Below are 16,975 nucleotides of genomic sequence, written 5' to 3' on the forward strand. Positions count from 1 at the left end.
TCCCTACCCTTTCCAGTGAAAGATAGCCACAATATAACAGCCCACTGCCTTTGAGGGAGCCCCTGTACCATACAGGCCCTCTCAAGTGCAGCAAACCACTTGTTGATGTCATCCCCCTCCTTGTAAGGGGGGACTATCTTGTGCAGATTCCTGGAATCATGCTCTCTAACAGGATTACTATCAGGAATACTGCTGCTGCCACCATGGGGTCGTAACCCCAACCTCTGTCTCTTCTTCTCAATGACCAGGGATTCCCTATCTAAGGACAGCTGTTGCTGTTTAAGCTTCAGCCTGGTCTCTTCAACCCTCAACTTTTTGAGTTCCCTTTCTAACAAGTTATCCTGAGGGTGGGTGGGTTGGGAATGCTTGGAAACAGAGGACAAGTTTGAAACAACAGAGGGGAATCTGTCCCTAACTGACTGGACCCTAGCAACTTGGCCTCTAGGAATAAAGATTTCCCTACTGTGATGGTAACCACCATTACTACCAACATTACTGGGTGTCCTGCTACGGGGCCGATCCTGATCAGAACCCTCCCTACCTCCCTCAAGAAGATCCCCTGAGTCAGATTGGGAACCTTCTATTAACCTCTCATTTGATGTGACTGCTTGGGACTTATCATTCACAATAAGCATGTTAAATAGAAACTCTTTGGTAGGGTTATTTCCTATCACTAAACCTCCATCTAAGCAGAGACTCCTTAGGCTCTTGTAATTCAAATTGTCATAAGGTGTATTGACCATTTTAAGAGCTGACTCTACTACAGACATGATAGCAAAAGGTTTAGAGACAGTAGAAGGAAGAAAAAGTTTCAGAACTTTTTAAAGAACAGAGAAAAAACCTTTTTCTAACTTATAGAAAACTTTTAGAAGTTTAGAGAAACTTTTCAGAACTTTGTAGAAAGTTTAAGAGGAGAAAAGCAAAACTTTTTGGTTAGGTGTACATACACTGAACTGTTTTGTATATTATTCTCTTATGAAAAGTACACAATGACATAGTGGTAAGAAGTTACAAGTACTTATCCCACCGCTGCACAACCAATGTAGGAGGCTGGCCTGGCTTGTAGTGGGTACCAGAGGTACTTACACCTTGTGCCAGGTCCAGTTATCCCTTATTAGTGTAGAAGAGGTGTTTCTAGCAGCTTAGGCTGATAGAAGGTAGCTATGGCAAAGCAGCTTAGGCTGAACTAGGAGACATGTAAAGCTCCTACTATACCACTGGTGTCATATGCACAATATCATAAGAAAACACAATACACAGAGTTACTGAAAATAAAGGTACTTTATTTTTATGACAATATGCCAAAAGTATCTCAGTGAGTACCCTCAGCATGAGGATAAGTTATATACACAAGATATATGTACACAAACCAAAATTAGGTAAGTAATAGCAAGAAAATTAATGCAAACAGTGTAGAATTACAATGGATTGCAATAGGAGCACATAGGGATAGGGGCAACACAAACCATATTCTCTAGAAGTGGAATGCGAACCACGAATGGACCCCAAACCTATGTGAGCTTGTAGAGGGTCGCTGGGACTGTAAGAAAACAGTAAGGGTTAGAAAAATAGCCCACCCCAAGACCCTGAAAAGTAGGTGTAAAGTGCACCTACTATCCCCAGAGAGCACAGAAGTCGTGATAGGGGAATTCTGCAAGGAAGACCAACACCAGCAATGCAACAACAATGGATTTCCTGACGAGAGTACCTGTGGAACAAGGGGACCAAGTCCAAGAGTCACGATCAAGTCGGAAGTGGGCAGATGGCCAGGAAATGCCAGCTGTGTGTGCAAAGAAGCTGCCACCGGATGGTAGAAGCTGTGGATTCTGCAAGAACGACAAGGGCTAGAAACTTCCCCTTTGGAGGATGGATGTCCCACGTCGTGAAGAGTCGTGCAGAGGTGTTTCCGTGCAGAAAGACCGCAAACAAGCCTTGCTAGCTGCAAGGGTCACGGTTAGGGTTTTTGGATGCTGCTAACCAGAACCTCAGTGGTTATGCTCTCTCATTTCTTTCCAAATTGTCACTAACAGGCTAGTGACCAATTTCACCAATTTACATTGGCATACTGGAGCACTCTTATAATTCCCTAGTATATGGTACTGAGGTACCCAGGGTATTGGGGTTCCAGGAGATCCCTATGGGCTGCAGTATTTCTTTTGCCACCCATAGGGAGCTCTGACAATTCTTACACAGGCCTGCCACTGCAGCCTGAGTGAAATAACGTCCACGTTATTTCACAGCTATTTACCACTGCACTTAAGTAACTTATAAGTCACCTATATGTCTAACCTTTACCTGGTAAAGGTTAGGTGCTAAGTTACTTAGTGTGTGGGCACCCTGGAACTAGCCAAGATGGCCCCACATTGTTCAGGGCAAATTCCCCGGACTTTGTGAGTGCGGGCACACCATTACACGCGTGCAGTACACATAGGTCACTACCTATGTGTAGCTTCACAATGGTAACTCCGAATATGGCCATGTAACATGTCTATGATCATGGAATTGCCCCCTCTATGCCATCCTGGCATTGTTGGCACAATCCCATGATCCCACGGGTCCCTAGCACAGACCCGGGTACTGCCAAACTGCCTTTTCAGGGGTTTCACTGCAGCTGCTGCTGCTGCTAACCCCTCAGACAGGTTTCTGCCCTCCTGGGGTCCAGCCAGGCTTGGCCCAGGAAGGCAGAACAAAGGACTTCCTCAGAGAGAGGGTGTTACACCCTCTCCCTTTGGAAAAAGGTGTCAGGGCTGGGGAGGAGTAGCCTCCCCCAGCCTCTGGAAATGCTTTGATGGGCACAGATGGTGCCCATCTCTGCATAAGCCAGTCTGCACCGGTTCAGGGATCCCGCAGCCCTGCTCTGGCGCGAAACTGGACAAAGGAAAGGGGAGTGACCACTCCCCTGACCTTCACCTCCCCTGGGAGGTGCCCAGAGCTCCTTCAGTGTGCTCAGACCTCTGCCATCTTGGAAACAGAGGTGCTGCTGGCACACTGGACTGCTCTGAGTGGCCAGTGCCAGCAGGTGACGTCAGAGACTCCTTCTGATAGGCTCCTTCAGGTGTTGCTAGCCTATCCTCTCTCCTAGGTAGCCAAACCTCCTTTTCTGGCTATTTAGGGTCTCTGCTTTGGGGAATTCCTTAGATAACGAATGCAAGAGCTCATCAGAGTTCCTCTGCATCTCTCTCTTCACCTTCTGCCAAGGAATCGACTGCTGACCATGCTGGAAGCCTGCAAAACTGCAACAAAGTAGCAAAGACGACTACTGCGACCTTGTAACGCTGATCCTGACGCCTTCTTGACTGTTTTCCTGGTGGTGCATGCTGTGGGGGTAGTCTGCCTCCTCTCTGCACTAGAAGCTCCGAAGAAATCTCTTGTGGGTCGACTGAATCTTCCCCCTGCAACCGCAGGCACCAAAGAACTGCATCACGGAAAGGAGGCGGCGGACGTGGTGTTGATCACTCTGGTTTTGAAGGCGCAACCGTGGTTTCCACTGCTTCTAGAGCTGGCCTGTGACTCTCCCCTGCTCCGTCTGTGGTCGCAGGAGATGCTATTGGGACCCCAAGGAGAACTGCACCCTCTGGTAGTGGAAAGGCAGTTGCATCTGATGGCCTGGAGGGTTTCAGGCAACAGTGGTGCTTGCAAGGCCTTTCGGAAACGGCTGCAAGCTTTATCAGTATAGCGTGGGCACCATCTAGTAGGAAGAGATACTTCTTGGCATGGAGAGCTTGGTGAGGTTGGTGCTTGGGAAGGCATGTGGATCCCGTGGCAGCAGGGATAGTGGAAATAGTAAACTTTTTATTGCAGAAAGCTGCGGAGGGCCTCCTGCAGGTCAGTAAATCATTTTTGTTGCACCATCTTAGCAGGACACGTTCAAGTCAATAGTAATCTGGTTGGAATGCATCCTGTCATTTCTAACCTTCTTAAGGGCATTAGAGTTTCTAATCCTCCAAAGCAGAAATATACATTTCAATGGGATGTGAGCCTACTACTTAAATTGTTTGAGAGATGTCCCGAGAACATTTATTTGACTAGGAAACACATAGGGGCCAAATTAGCAATGCTTTTATGGAATACAGCATGACGACGATCTTGCGATGTGAAAGCTCTGGACCTTGCAGGTACAGAGTTTACACTGGAAGGTGTCTTTCAATATTACTAGAAGGACGAAAACGATGTCTGCATGTAAAGAGTACTTTGCGTACCCTTTCAGTACAAAATTGTGTGTTGTGAATTGCTTGAAACAGTATGAAGAATGTATTCTGATCAGACGTTTCAAGGAGATTCGTCATGTTGACGTGCTGCAAGTTCGTTGTAGGCAGTTCATGGGCCAAGTTACAGTTCTTGCGAGCAAAGAAAGACGAGTTTGAAGATGGTGTTAAGGACTCTAATGGGGTCTAGCGAGATGCGATTGGTGGAAATATTGTGCTAACCATAATGGGAAATGTAGGTGAAGTTTTTTCTGTTTTGTGCTAGGCTGCTGTTTTTTGAGTAGTAAAGAAAGAGAAGATAATTCTTGCCTCCATGTCCTCAATAGAATTGAAATTTATTGGCGCAAATGGTGGGAAATTTTTCATTCTGGGACTTGTAGTCCTGTTCTGTAATGGAAGGAACAGGACTACAATTCCCAGAATTCAAAGGAAAAAAACCTGGAGTGGAGCTGCTCATCCAGCATGGACGTGGGAAGCTCGGCAGGCCGCAGGTGAAGACACTGAGGGGTGATAGTGTCATACATGTGCAGGGTGGGCCCTTGGCAGCCATGTGTGCTGCTGGTCATGCATTGTCCGTCTTCTGTTTTCACTGTAGGAGGCAGCGCTACTTCCTGTTCCAGTGTTATGCTTTGTCCCTCTTCTGTTTCGACTATACTACGAAGGAGGACGCTGTGTTCGGTTTGTTCTCCGCGCGCTTTACAGAGTGTCCTTTTTTTGTCTCAATGGTCTGTGCGCGGGGTCACCGCGTTGCATTGTGGTCCGACTACACCTGACCTTGCCGGCTCACATGGACCCTACGGTGCAGCCGAACCGTGGGGAGGGGCGAGCGGCGACAGCAGCCACTGGAATCAATCAGAGGCGCAGTGTCGGTAGATGGACCAATGGGAGAGCACGAAGGGACTTGCTCACGGCAACGGAGCGAACCTTCTGAGCCATGTAAACCAATTATGAGAGCGAGCAGTATGACGGACAGGGCGTAACTGCCAATCGTTAGTGACTAAGAAACGGCGTCAGGGTGTCCAGGGAAACGCGTTAGGAGTGGCAGGTGCGTTAACAAACGGATTTGCGTGACCCGGAGCGGTCTCCCGACGGCAGCCAATAGCGGAGCAGCGGGGGCGGGACGGGCGCGTGCAGGGTTGGGGTGTCCCTGACGGTGCGTGAGCCTGAGCAGCAGCCGGACCTTCGACCTTCCGAGCCCCGGTGAGCGCGCGTGAGGGGCGGCGGGAGCGGGGCGCCGAGCGCGGGGGGTGCGAGGGAGGGGGGTCGGTGCCCCGGGGCTGGGGTTCCCTCGGTGGCCCGGGAGCGGCCGCCGCCTGGTGCTCGCGATGAAGCCGGGGTCCCGGGTGTTACCAGGGCCGGCCCCGGGGGTGCGCCGGGGGTTTGTGAGGTGTACTCTGGAGCTGCGTCGGCTGTCGGTCGTGAGTCTCCTCCAGGGCGCTGGATGTACCGTGTGTCCGGTGCTCTGGGCCTCTTCCTGCCGCCGCTGCCGCTGCTGCACGTCGGAAGGTCACCAGCTCCAGGGGGTGCAGAGCTGACCCCCAGGAGGTGCCGGCGGTGGTGTCAGGAGGTGCAGAGCTGACCCCCAGGAGGTGCCGGCGGTGGTGTCAGGAGGTGCAGAGCTGACCCCCAGGGGTGCCGGCGGTGGTGTCGGGAGGTGCAGAGCTGACCCCCAGGGGTGCCGGCGGTGGTGTCAGGAGGTGCAGAGGGGGTGCCGGCGGTGGTGTCAGGAGGTGCAGAGGGGGTGCCGGCGGTGGTGTCAGGAGGTGCAGAGGGGGTGCCAGCGGTGGTGTCGGGAGGTGCAGAGCTGACCCCCAGGGTGTCCCCGGCGGTGGTGTCGGGAGGTGCAGAGGGGGTGCCCGGCGGTGGTGTCAGGAGGTGCAGAGCTGACCCCCAGGGGGTGCCGGCGGTGGTGTCAGGAGGTGCAGAGCTGACCCCCAGGGGGTGCCGGCGGTGGTGTCAGGAGGTGCAGAGGGGGTGTCAGGAGGTGCAGAGGGGGTGCCGGCGGTGGTGTCAGGAGGTGCAGAGCTGACCCCCAGGGGGTGCCGGCGGTGGTGTCAGGAGGTGCAGAGGGGGTGTCAGGAGGTGCAGAGGGGGTGCCCGGCGGTGGTGTCAGGAGGTGCAGAGGGGGTGCCCGGCGGTGGTGTCAGGAGGTGCAGAGGGGGTGCCGGCGGTGGTGTCAGGAGGTGCAGAGCTGACCCCCAGGGGGTGCCGGCGGTGGTGTCAGGAGGTGCAGAGGGGGTGCCCGGCGGTGGTGTCAGGAGGTGCAGAGGGGGTGCCGGCGGTGGTGTCAGGAGGTGCAGAGCTGACCCCCAGGGGGTGCCGGCGGTGGTGTCAGGAGGTGCAGAGGGGGTGCCGGCGGTGGTGTCAGGAGGTGCAGAGCTGACCCCCAGGGGTGCCGGCGGTGGTGTCAGGAGGTGCAGAGGGGGTGCCCGGCGGTGGTGTCAGGAGGTGCAGAGGGGGTGCCCGGCGGTGGTGTCGGGAGGTGCAGAGCTGACCCCCAGGAGGTGCCGGCGGTGGTGTCAGGAGGTACAGAGGGGGTGCCGGCGGTGGTGTCAGGAGGTGCAGAGGGGGTGCCGGCGGTGGTGTCAGGGGGTGCAGAGGGGGTGCCGGCGGTGGTGTCAGGAGGTGCAGAGGGGGTGCCGGCGGTGGTGTCAGGGGGTGCAGAGGGTGTGCCCGGCGGTGGTGTCGGGAGGTGCAGAGGGGGTGCCCGGCGGTGGTGTCAGGGGGTGCAGAGGGGGTGCCGGCGGTGGTGTCGGGAGGTGCAGAGGGGGTGCCCGGCGGTGGTGTCAGGAGGTGCAGAGGGGGTGCCCGGCGGTGGTGTCGGGAGGTGCAGAGGGGGTGCCGGCGGTGGTGTCAGGAGGTGCAGAGGGGGTGCCGGCGGTGGTGTCGGGAGGTGCAGAGGGGGTGCCCGGCGGTGGTGTCAGGAGGTGCAGAGGGGGTGCCGGCGGTGGTGTCAGGAGGTGCAGAGCTGACCCCCAGGGGGTGGTGTCAGGAGGTGCAGAGGGGGTGCCGGCGGTGGTGTCGGGAGGTGCAGAGGGGGTGCCCGGCGGTGGTGTCAGGAGGTGCAGAGGGGGTGCCCGGCGGTGGTGTCGGGAGGTGCAGAGGGGGTGCCCGGCGGTGGTGTCAGGAGGTGCAGAGGGGGTGCCGGCGGTGGTGTCAGGAGGTGCAGAGCTGACCCCCAGGGGGTGGTGTCAGGAGGTGCAGAGCTGACCCCCAGGGTGTCCCCGGCGGTGGTGTCGGGAGGTGCAGAGGGGGTGCCGGCGGTGGTGTCAGGGGGTGCAGAGCTGACCCCCAGGAGGTGCCGGCGGTGGTGTCAGGAGGTGCAGAGCTGACCCCCAGGGGTGCCGGCGGTGGTGTCAGGAGGTGCAGAGGGTGTCCCCGGCGGTGGTGTCAGGAGGTGCAGAGGGGGTGCCCGGCGGTGGTGTCAGGGGGTGCAGAGGAGGTGCCGGCGGTGGTGTCAGGAGGTGCAGAGCTGACCCCCAGGAGGTGCCGGCGGTGGTGTCAGGAGGTGCAGAGCTGACCCCCAGGGGTGCCGGCGGTGGTGTCAGGAGGTGCAGAGGGGGTGCCGGCGGTGGTGTCAGGAGGTGCAGAGCTGACCCCCAGGGGTGCCGGCGGTGGTGTCAGGAGGTGCAGAGGGGGTGCCCGGCGGTGGTGTCAGGAGGTGCAGAGGGGGTGCCGGCGGTGGTGTCAGGAGGTGCAGAGCTGACCCCCAGGGGGTGGTGTCAGGAGGTGCAGAGCTGACCCCCAGGGTGTCCCCGGCGGTGGTGTCGGGAGGTGCAGAGGGGGTGCCGGCGGTGGTGTCAGGGGGTGCAGAGCTGACCCCCAGGAGGTGCCGGCGGTGGTGTCAGGAGGTGCAGAGCTGACCCCCAGGGGTGCCGGCGGTGGAGTCAGGAGGTGCAGAGGGGGTGCCGGCGGTGGTGTCAGGAGGTGCAGAGGGGGTGCCGGCGGTGGTGTCAGGAGGTGCAGAGCTGACCCCCAGGGGGTGCCGGCGGTGGTGTCGGGAGGTGCAGAGGGGGTGCCCGGCGGTGGTGTCAGGAGGTGCAGAGGGGGTGCCCGGCGGTGGTGTCAGGAGGTGCAGAGCTGACCCCCAGGGGTGCCGGCGGTGGTGTCAGGAGGTGCAGAGGGGGTGCCCGGCGGTGGTGTCAGGAGGTGCAGAGGGGGTGCCGGCGGTGGTGTGGGGAGGTGCAGAGCTGACCCCCAGGGGGTGCCGGCGGTGGTGTCGGGAGGTGCAGAGGGGGTGCCCGGCGGTGGTGTCAGGAGGTGCAGAGGGGGTGCCCGGCGGTGGTGTCAGGAGGTGCAGAGCTGACCCCCAGGGGTGCCGGCGGTGGTGTCAGGAGGTGCAGAGGGGGTGCCCGGCGGTGGTGTCAGGAGGTGCAGAGGGGGTGCCGGCGGTGGTGTGGGGAGGTGCAGAGCTGACCCCCAGGGGGTGCCCGGCGGTGGTGTCAGGAGGTGCAGAGGGGGTGCCGGCGGTGGTGTCAGGAGGTGCAGAGCTGACCCCCAGGGGGTGGTGTCAGGAGGTGCAGAGCTGACCCCCAGGGTGTCCCCGGCGGTGGTGTCGGGAGGTGCAGAGGGTGTGCCGGCGGTGGTGTCAGGGGGTGCAGAGCTGACCCCCAGGAGGTGCCGGCGGTGGTGTCAGGAGGTGCAGAGCTGACCCCCAGGGGTGCCCGGCGGTGGTGTCAGGAGGTGCAGAGGGGGTGCCCGGCGGTGGTGTCAGGAGGTGCAGAGGGGGTGCCGGCGGTGGTGTCAGGGGGTGCAGAGGGGGTGCCCGGCGGTGGTGTCGGGAGGTGCAGAGGGGGTGCCCGGCGGTGGTGTCGGAAGGTGCAGAGGGGGTGCCCGGCGGTGGTGTCAGGGGGTGCAGAGGGGGTGCCGGCGGTGGTGTCGGGAGGTGCAGAGGGGGTGCCCGGCGGTGGTGTCAGGAGGTGCAGAGGGGGTGCCGGCGGTGGTGTCGGGAGGTGCAGAGGGGGTGCCCGGCGGTGGTGTCAGGAGGTGCAGAGGGGGTGCCCGGCGGTGGTGTCAGGAGGTGCAGAGGGGGTGCCCGGCGGTGGTGTCGGGAGGTGCAGAGGGGGTGCCCGGCGGTGGTGTCAGGAGGTGCAGAGGGGGTGCCGGCGGTGGTGTCAGGAGGTGCAGAGCTGACCCCCAGGGGTGCCGGCGGTGGTGTCAGGAGGTGCAGAGGGGGGTGCCGGCGGTGGTGTCAGGAGGTGCAGAGGGGGTGCCGGCGGTGGTGTCAGGAGGTGCAGAGCTGACCCCCAGGGGGTGGTGTCAGGAGGTGCAGAGCTGACCCCCAGGGTGTCCCCGGCGGTGGTGTCGGGAGGTGCAGAGGGGGTGCCGGCGGTGGTGTCAGGGGGTGCAGAGCTGACCCCCAGGAGGTGCCGGCGGTGGTGTCAGGAGGTGCAGAGCTGACCCCCAGGGGTGCCGGCGGTGGTGTCAGGAGGTGCAGAGGGTGTCCCCGGCGGTGGTGTCAGGAGGTGCAGAGGGGGTGCCCGGCGGTGGTGTCAGGGGGTGCAGAGGAGGTGCCGGCGGTGGTGTCAGGAGGTGCAGAGCTGACCCCCAGGAGGTGCCGGCGGTGGTGTCAGGAGGTGCAGAGCTGACCCCCAGGGGTGCCGGCGGTGGTGTCAGGAGGTGCAGAGGGGGGTGCCGGCGGTGGTGTCAGGAGGTGCAGAGGGGGGTGCCGGCGGTGGTGTCAGGAGGTGCAGAGCTGACCCCCAGGGGTGCCGGCGGTGGTGTCAGGAGGTGCAGAGGGGGTGCCCGGCGGTGGTGTCAGGAGGTGCAGAGGGGGTGCCGGCGGTGGTGTCAGGAGGTGCAGAGCTGACCCCCAGGGGGTGGTGTCAGGAGGTGCAGAGCTGACCCCCAGGGTGTCCCCGGCGGTGGTGTCGGGAGGTGCAGAGGGGGTGCCGGCGGTGGTGTCAGGGGGTGCAGAGCTGACCCCCAGGAGGTGCCGGCGGTGGTGTCAGGAGGTGCAGAGCTGACCCCCAGGGGTGCCGGCGGTGGAGTCAGGAGGTGCAGAGGGGGTGCCGGCGGTGGTGTCAGGAGGTGCAGAGGGGGTGCCGGCGGTGGTGTCAGGAGGTGCAGAGCTGACCCCCAGGGGGTGCCGGCGGTGGTGTCGGGAGGTGCAGAGGGGGTGCCCGGCGGTGGTGTCAGGAGGTGCAGAGGGGGTGCCCGGCGGTGGTGTCAGGAGGTGCAGAGCTGACCCCCAGGGGTGCCGGCGGTGGTGTCAGGAGGTGCAGAGGGGGTGCCCGGCGGTGGTGTCAGGAGGTGCAGAGGGGGTGCCGGCGGTGGTGTGGGGAGGTGCAGAGCTGACCCCCAGGGGGTGCCGGCGGTGGTGTCGGGAGGTGCAGAGGGGGTGCCCGGCGGTGGTGTCAGGAGGTGCAGAGGGGGGTGCCCGGCGGTGGTGTCAGGAGGTGCAGAGCTGACCCCCAGGGGTGCCGGCGGTGGTGTCAGGAGGTGCAGAGGGGGTGCCCGGCGGTGGTGTCAGGAGGTGCAGAGGGGGGTGCCGGCGGTGGTGTGGGGAGGTGCAGAGCTGACCCCCAGGGGGTGCCCGGCGGTGGTGTCAGGAGGTGCAGAGGGGGGTGCCGGCGGTGGTGTCAGGAGGTGCAGAGCTGACCCCCAGGGGGTGGTGTCAGGAGGTGCAGAGCTGACCCCCAGGGTGTCCCCGGCGGTGGTGTCGGGAGGTGCAGAGGGTGTGCCGGCGGTGGTGTCAGGGGGTGCAGAGCTGACCCCCAGGAGGTGCCGGCGGGTGGTGTCAGGAGGTGCAGAGCTGACCCCCAGGGGTGCCCGGCGGTGGTGTCAGGAGGTGCAGAGGGGGTGCCCGGCGGTGGTGTCAGGAGGTGCAGAGGGGGTGCCGGCGGTGGTGTCAGGAGGTGCAGAGCTGACCCCCAGGGGTGCCGGCGGTGGTGTCAGGAGGTGCAGAGCTGACCCCCAGGGGGTGCCGGCGGTGGTGTCGGGAGGTGCAGAGGGGGTGCCCGGCGGTGGTGTCAGGAGGTGCAGAGGGGGTGCCCGGCGGTGGTGTCAGGAGGTGCAGAGGGGGGTGCCGGCGGTGGTGTCAGGAGGTGCAGAGCTGACCCCCAGGGGGTGCCCGGCGGTGGTGTCGGGAGGTGCAGAGCTGACCCCCAGGGGGTGCCAGCGGTGGTGTCAGGGGGTGCAGAGGGGGGTGCCGGCGGTGGTGTCAGGAGGTGCAGAGCTGACCCCCAGGGGGTGCCGGCGGTGGTGTCAGGAGGTGCAGAGGGGGTGCCGGCGGTGGTGTCAGGAGGTGCAGAGCTGACCCCCAGGGGTGCCGGCGGTGGTGTCGGGAGGTGCAGAGGGGGTGCCGGCGGTGGTGTCAGGAGGTGCAGAGGGGGTGCCCGGCGGTGGTGTCAGGAGGTGCAGAGGGGGTGCCGGCGGTGGTGTCAGGAGGTGCAGAGCTGACCCCCAGGAGGTGCCGGCGGTGGTGTCAGGAGGTGCAGAGGGGGTGCCCGGCGGTGGTGTCAGGAGGTGCAGAGGGGGGTGCCGGCGGTGGTGTCGGGAGGTGCAGAGGGGGTGCCCGGCGGTGGTGTCAGGAGGTGCAGAGGGGGTGCCCGGCGGTGGTGTCGGGAGGTGCAGAGGGTGTGCCCGGCGGTGGTGTCAGGAGGTGCAGAGGGGGTGCCCGGCGGTGGTGTCAGGAGGTGCAGAGGGGGGTGCCGGCGGTGGTGTCAGGAGGTGCAGAGCTGACCCCCAGGGGTGCCGGCGGTGGTGTCAGGAGGTGCAGAGCTGACCCCCAGGGGGTGCCGGCGGTGGTGTCGGGAGGTGCAGAGGGGGTGCCCGGCGGTGGTGTCAGGAGGTGCAGAGGGGGTGCCCGGCGGTGGTGTCAGGAGGTGCAGAGGGGGGTGCCCGGCGGTGGTGTCAGGAGGTGCAGAGGGGGGTGCCGGCGGTGGTGTCAGGAGGTGCAGAGCTGACGCCCAGGAGGTGCCGGCGGTGGGGTCAGGCGATGCTATGGACGGTCACTAGTCCAGGCTGTGCCCGGCGGTGCTGCGGGCTGTGCACCATCTGACGCAGGTCACTGCGCCCAGGCCGGGGGTGACCGCCTCTGGAGGGGGCTCAGTGCACTTGTCGAACCAGTGACCGGCTCCCGAGACGCGCAGGTTGGAGCACAGCGCTCCCCGCCCTCGGGCTGTGTCCGGGGTGTTGGATTGTGAGGCGGGGTCTGTAAAGGAGGGTAAAGTCGCCGGAGGCCATTGCCAAAGGGCCGCACTGCCTCATAGGGAAATGTCTGTTTTACTGAGATTTATTGCTTTTTTTAATGTAACCACTTGTCCGCATCCTCGCTTGCCTCTACTGTTTTGAGTGATGCTTTGATAGCCTGGCTGCTTCGTGCAACAGCGGAGCCACGTCATCTCCCAACCATGATCCTGTTATAGTAAACCACGCTGTGTCAGTGAGCATGTGCTAGGTGTCTGCTGCTCCTGTTTTGAGTGATTGGGCACTTATGAGTCGGCTGTTTAGAAAATCTGCATTTGTGGCGGTGTCATTTTGTTTTTCAGAAGGGTAAGCAGCATATTTTGAGGTTGCAATAGCTTTTCTTAGTTCTAATAACTGTATGAGGGTCACAGTATCCCTGTTTTTCTATGTAGTGTTCCCCATCCACCAAGTTAGGAGGCATTTTGTTAGGTCTATGTGTTTTGGTATTGGACTTGGTGGCTGAGAGTGGCATAGAGAGTGTAGTGTAATTGTGTAATAGACAAGGGGATGCAAAGTTGTTAAGAGTGGCATGTTGTTTATATTGTTTACGTCTGTTTAATGTGGAATGATTATAGGTTAGGTGCTGGCGGAGCATGTGGATCATAATCTAAGACTCTACATTGTCCAATGGATGAGAGGCGGGTTAATGAATGTTGTTGTGTTGGGGTGCTTGTGGTAGATGTTTCTGAAGAGTGAGAATGTAGGAGTAAAGGTTGATCAGGAGTTTTATTTGTGTAGTCATGAGGGTGTGTGTGAGGGAAAGTATGAAAGTTTGCATTTATTTTCAGTTGCACATCTTTTTGTCTAATAGTGAGAGGATATATTGATGTGGTTTTCTGTGAAGGATTTGTATGCGAGTTAGTGCTGGAGAGTTGTATCAGAATATTACATGTAGGAGGGAGATGGACAACAGTTAAGGGTGTGTGTTTTGATCACAGGAAGAGGTAATATGTGTGGTGTGCGGTATAAGGATTGTATGGTTGTGTGTAGTTGGTGAAGAGAGGGTTAGTACTAGGGCTGGGGTTCTTATTGGACTGAGGTTTTAGGGTTCCTGTTGAGATTGGTACTGTTGTGATAAGTGTGTGATTGGTAAATAGGGCTAGGTCTCCCACTGGCTCTAGGCTTTAGGGTTACGAATCTGAACAGGCTCAAACAGGCAACTGCCCTTGTCCTCTCTGCCCTTTACCTTGACGCCCGGGCTGGCCAATAGAAACCTAGTCCTAACCCTAACTAATCCGATTCGTAACCCTAGAGCCAGTGGGAACACAAACCCTTATCTTTAAACCAATAAAAATACAAATCCCAGCAACCAATCACAACAACATATGCTACAACCAATAGAAACTTATATAAGGGCCAAGTTATTTTAAGCCCCACGCCTCTGCGGAAGGGAGGAGGGAGCTGCTGCTCTATTCAAAATCTAATAAAATAAAAAAGGGTGGGTGGTGGTTAGCTTTATGCAGTCTTTTGTAACAAATTAGGGACATTTCAAACAGTCTTGGGTAAAAAAAAAAAAACAGCTGTTTAAAAAGACCAAGTTGGCTGAAACACAGAGCCTACAGTAAACAGGTATTTTTGTAGCAGTACAAACACTTTAAAACAAATAACAATAATTGCCAGAAAGTCTGGGGCTCTTACGGGCCTCCTAGGATTTCTTGATCACTGGGCTGTATTAGGCCGCAGGAAAAGCTGTGCTCACAAAATGGAGGTGGCTGTCTTGGGGTTCCCACCACAAACTTAAAGGCCCAGTGCAGGTGTTAGAGGGGGTTTAGGTTGCCTGGGAGCTAGAGAGCCAATCACCAAGCCTCTGGAAGGGAGGCGGTCGGTGCTCCTCTGTTCTGTATCTCCTTGGATACAGACAGGCTGAATCCATACTTCCAAGCTTGCAGAGTCTATTTTCCAAGTAAGGGACAGATTGAAAAGCACTGAAATACTGCTTGTCGTGCACTCAGATATTTGGCTTTTTCAAGCTAATGTCACAGTAATAATGTCACATCGGATCTCGAAACCCAAGCACCTCGTCAAACAAATTAAATGAAATGGCACTGGGACTGGCTGAAGAGGACTGCTGTGTTACTGTACTGGATGACAGCTTTAAAAATTCCCAGTGGCATAAGTTAGGTCCATTCAGCTGAAGATCAGAATACTAAGAATATTGAAGAGGGTCACGTGGGAATTTATGGATCTGGGAATGAAACGTAACTTGTTTGATTCACACCAGTTTTTGGATACTGCTGCTGAGCACCATAATTGTTTATTCAGTACAGTAGTCAGCTAAGTTGTGCATCATTTTAAGAAATGAATCATGCCATGCTTTAGAGAGATTTTGGGTGTCCGCCTTGACTATGTTATCGGTATTTGGTTTTACTTTACTCTATCTTGATCCCACAGTTCCTCTTGCACAGGTCTGGGTCCGCCTTGACTGTTATCTGTATTTGGATAGTATATCACTGTAGCAGTGTATTGACCTGGGTCATCTTCTTACACGGTTCTGGGTTTCCATTGATCAGCTGTTTAATGTTGATCGTTTTCTTGAGCTCGTTCATTGATTGTGTATTGCTCAGCATTTGCCGTTGGTTTTGTAACAAGAATCACCTGCCAGTTGTCTAGCTATGATGCACTGTTGGCACATGAGGGGGCTCTTGTGTATGGTAATTTTCTCTGAATGGTTCTAAGATTGTGGTGAGGGAAAAGTCTGTTGAGTTGACATCGCTTTGCCAACTGCATGGGTTTCTGTGCTGTGCTCATGAGCGAGTATTCTGCTGAGCGTGTTCTCTTCCAGACAGGCAGGTTTATGGTGTAGTGAGTCTTGTCAGATGAAAACTGGTTGAGTACGAGTCGGGTGAGCCTTAGTTATGACATATCAGTGCTGCTGGACGCACATGGCTCCATTTTTGCTCAGAGATTATATCCTGTTGGAGCCTCCAAGCCATCAAACGTGTTAAGTGTCTCAGCCGGGTCACACGTATGTGGAGCAGTATCGATTGGTTTCCATGTCTTGCCTGCGTAAATGATGCCAGGGAATGCAGGGCTGCTAATTAAGGCCACAACCATTTTTTCCGGACTAAGGAGCTAGATTCTAAGGCCATGTCTTGTTGCACAAGGGGCCACCTCCAGCGATGATCACATGTACAGTGGGGACAGGCATCTCATAGGACAACTCCACTCTTCATCATCCTTCTTGCTTTGGCCTGAAAGAGCTGAATCTCAAGCCCTGGGCACACACATGTGCACAGTACTGATGGCATTCACGGCCATATCCTCTACCCATCATACCTAACCAGTCGCCTGTAAATCGGCTGACGAGTTATCGACAGACTAGATCACACAAGCCCGTCCATGAGATCCTGAACTCCGTAGGGGGATCAGACGTAACTGTACTGAGCTGATCCTTCCTTTCCTCACCTTCTCAATATGCGAAAGTCGACTCCTTTGAATCTTCCCAACTTTCAGTGAAATTCGATATATCATCAAGATCTATCTATTTTGTCATCCGTCAGTGTGGTGACCAGTCCTAGTTGTAAGTGCGAGTGTTTGAGACATCCTAACTGTGAATCCCTTCCTCTGATATCGAGCACAGGGGATGCTGCCTCCTTCACCTTAAACTCACCCCTCAGAAGACTGAATTCTTTCTGCTGCTTTCAACTGAAAACCTTTCCCTTCCCTGGTTGCCTGCTCCTCATCCTTCAGATACCTACCAACCTTGAGTCATGCAAAGTTGCTTGGCTACATCTTGGACAAGAACCTCTCCCTAAATTATATCTACAATGTAACCAACTTAGCATTTATCAACTCCGCCTGTTCAGAAAACTAAGACGGACTGTCCCCCCCCAAAGGTTTGAGGTCCGTAGTACAGACCATGGTTCTTGCCCATCTAGATTCACAGGCCTCACAACATCTTCCACCCTGCAGTGAACATGAAGTCAGATATGAAGCACTGTACTACATCAGTGACCGGGTGATAAATAATGACCAAGTTGAATCTGTTTCCGCCTGGTTGCATTTGAATACTGCCAGAGTGTTGGGGGGGGGGGGGGTTGTGTGTCTGCTGATTTAGTGATTAGTTGTGATCGGTAGTCCTTCGAACATCAGAGCTGAATCTTCACACATGATTTCCGTTTCAACCCCCTTCCTCTGCACCCTATGTTGTGCTTCTTCTGAACTGAGTTTCATCTTGTGACTCTTTGTGACATTGCTTTCTTCCTTTTGTAGTTCACAATGGGCAACGTCCTGGCAGCCAACGCACCAGCTGCTCCTCCGGCACCAGGGCCGGGCCCTGGCTTGCTGTCGGTTCCACCTGGATTCACCATGCCCCCAGTGAGCGGGGTGGGCCTGGCACAGGAGAAACCAGACGAGTCCAAAGAAGACAGACTGCCAAACCCAGGCACATTTGAAGAATGCCACAGGAAGTGTAAAGGTCGGAGCCCACACCTTGCATTCATTTCATGTAAACATGCTACTAGCCATTTCTAACTAATTGGAATCACATTGGTAATCTCACTCTCTCAGTTTACACCCAGATAACTGAGCTAAGAATGACAAACCTCTTCATTCACACAGAGCAGGAGTGAGGCCATGCT

General features: G+C 57.5%; 1 protein-coding gene across 1 annotated transcript in view; it reads left to right on the forward strand.

The window, feature by feature from the left end:
• The first annotated feature begins 5,293 nt into the window (after positions 1 to 5,293).
• Positions 5,294 to 16,975, forward strand: part of TOMM40 (translocase of outer mitochondrial membrane 40) — a 42,271-nt gene continuing 30,589 nt past the window's right edge. The window contains exons 1-2 of the mRNA XM_069201460.1: positions 5,294 to 5,405; positions 16,608 to 16,812. Of these exons, the coding sequence (XP_069057561.1) occupies positions 16,614 to 16,812 (199 nt within the window). The 5' untranslated portion in view covers positions 5,294 to 5,405; positions 16,608 to 16,613. The remainder of the gene's footprint in view (positions 5,406 to 16,607; positions 16,813 to 16,975) is intronic.

This window comes from Pleurodeles waltl, chromosome 7 (assembly GCF_031143425.1).
Source record: "Pleurodeles waltl isolate 20211129_DDA chromosome 7, aPleWal1.hap1.20221129, whole genome shotgun sequence".
NCBI classification, from domain to species: domain Eukaryota; kingdom Metazoa; phylum Chordata; class Amphibia; order Caudata; family Salamandridae; genus Pleurodeles; species Pleurodeles waltl.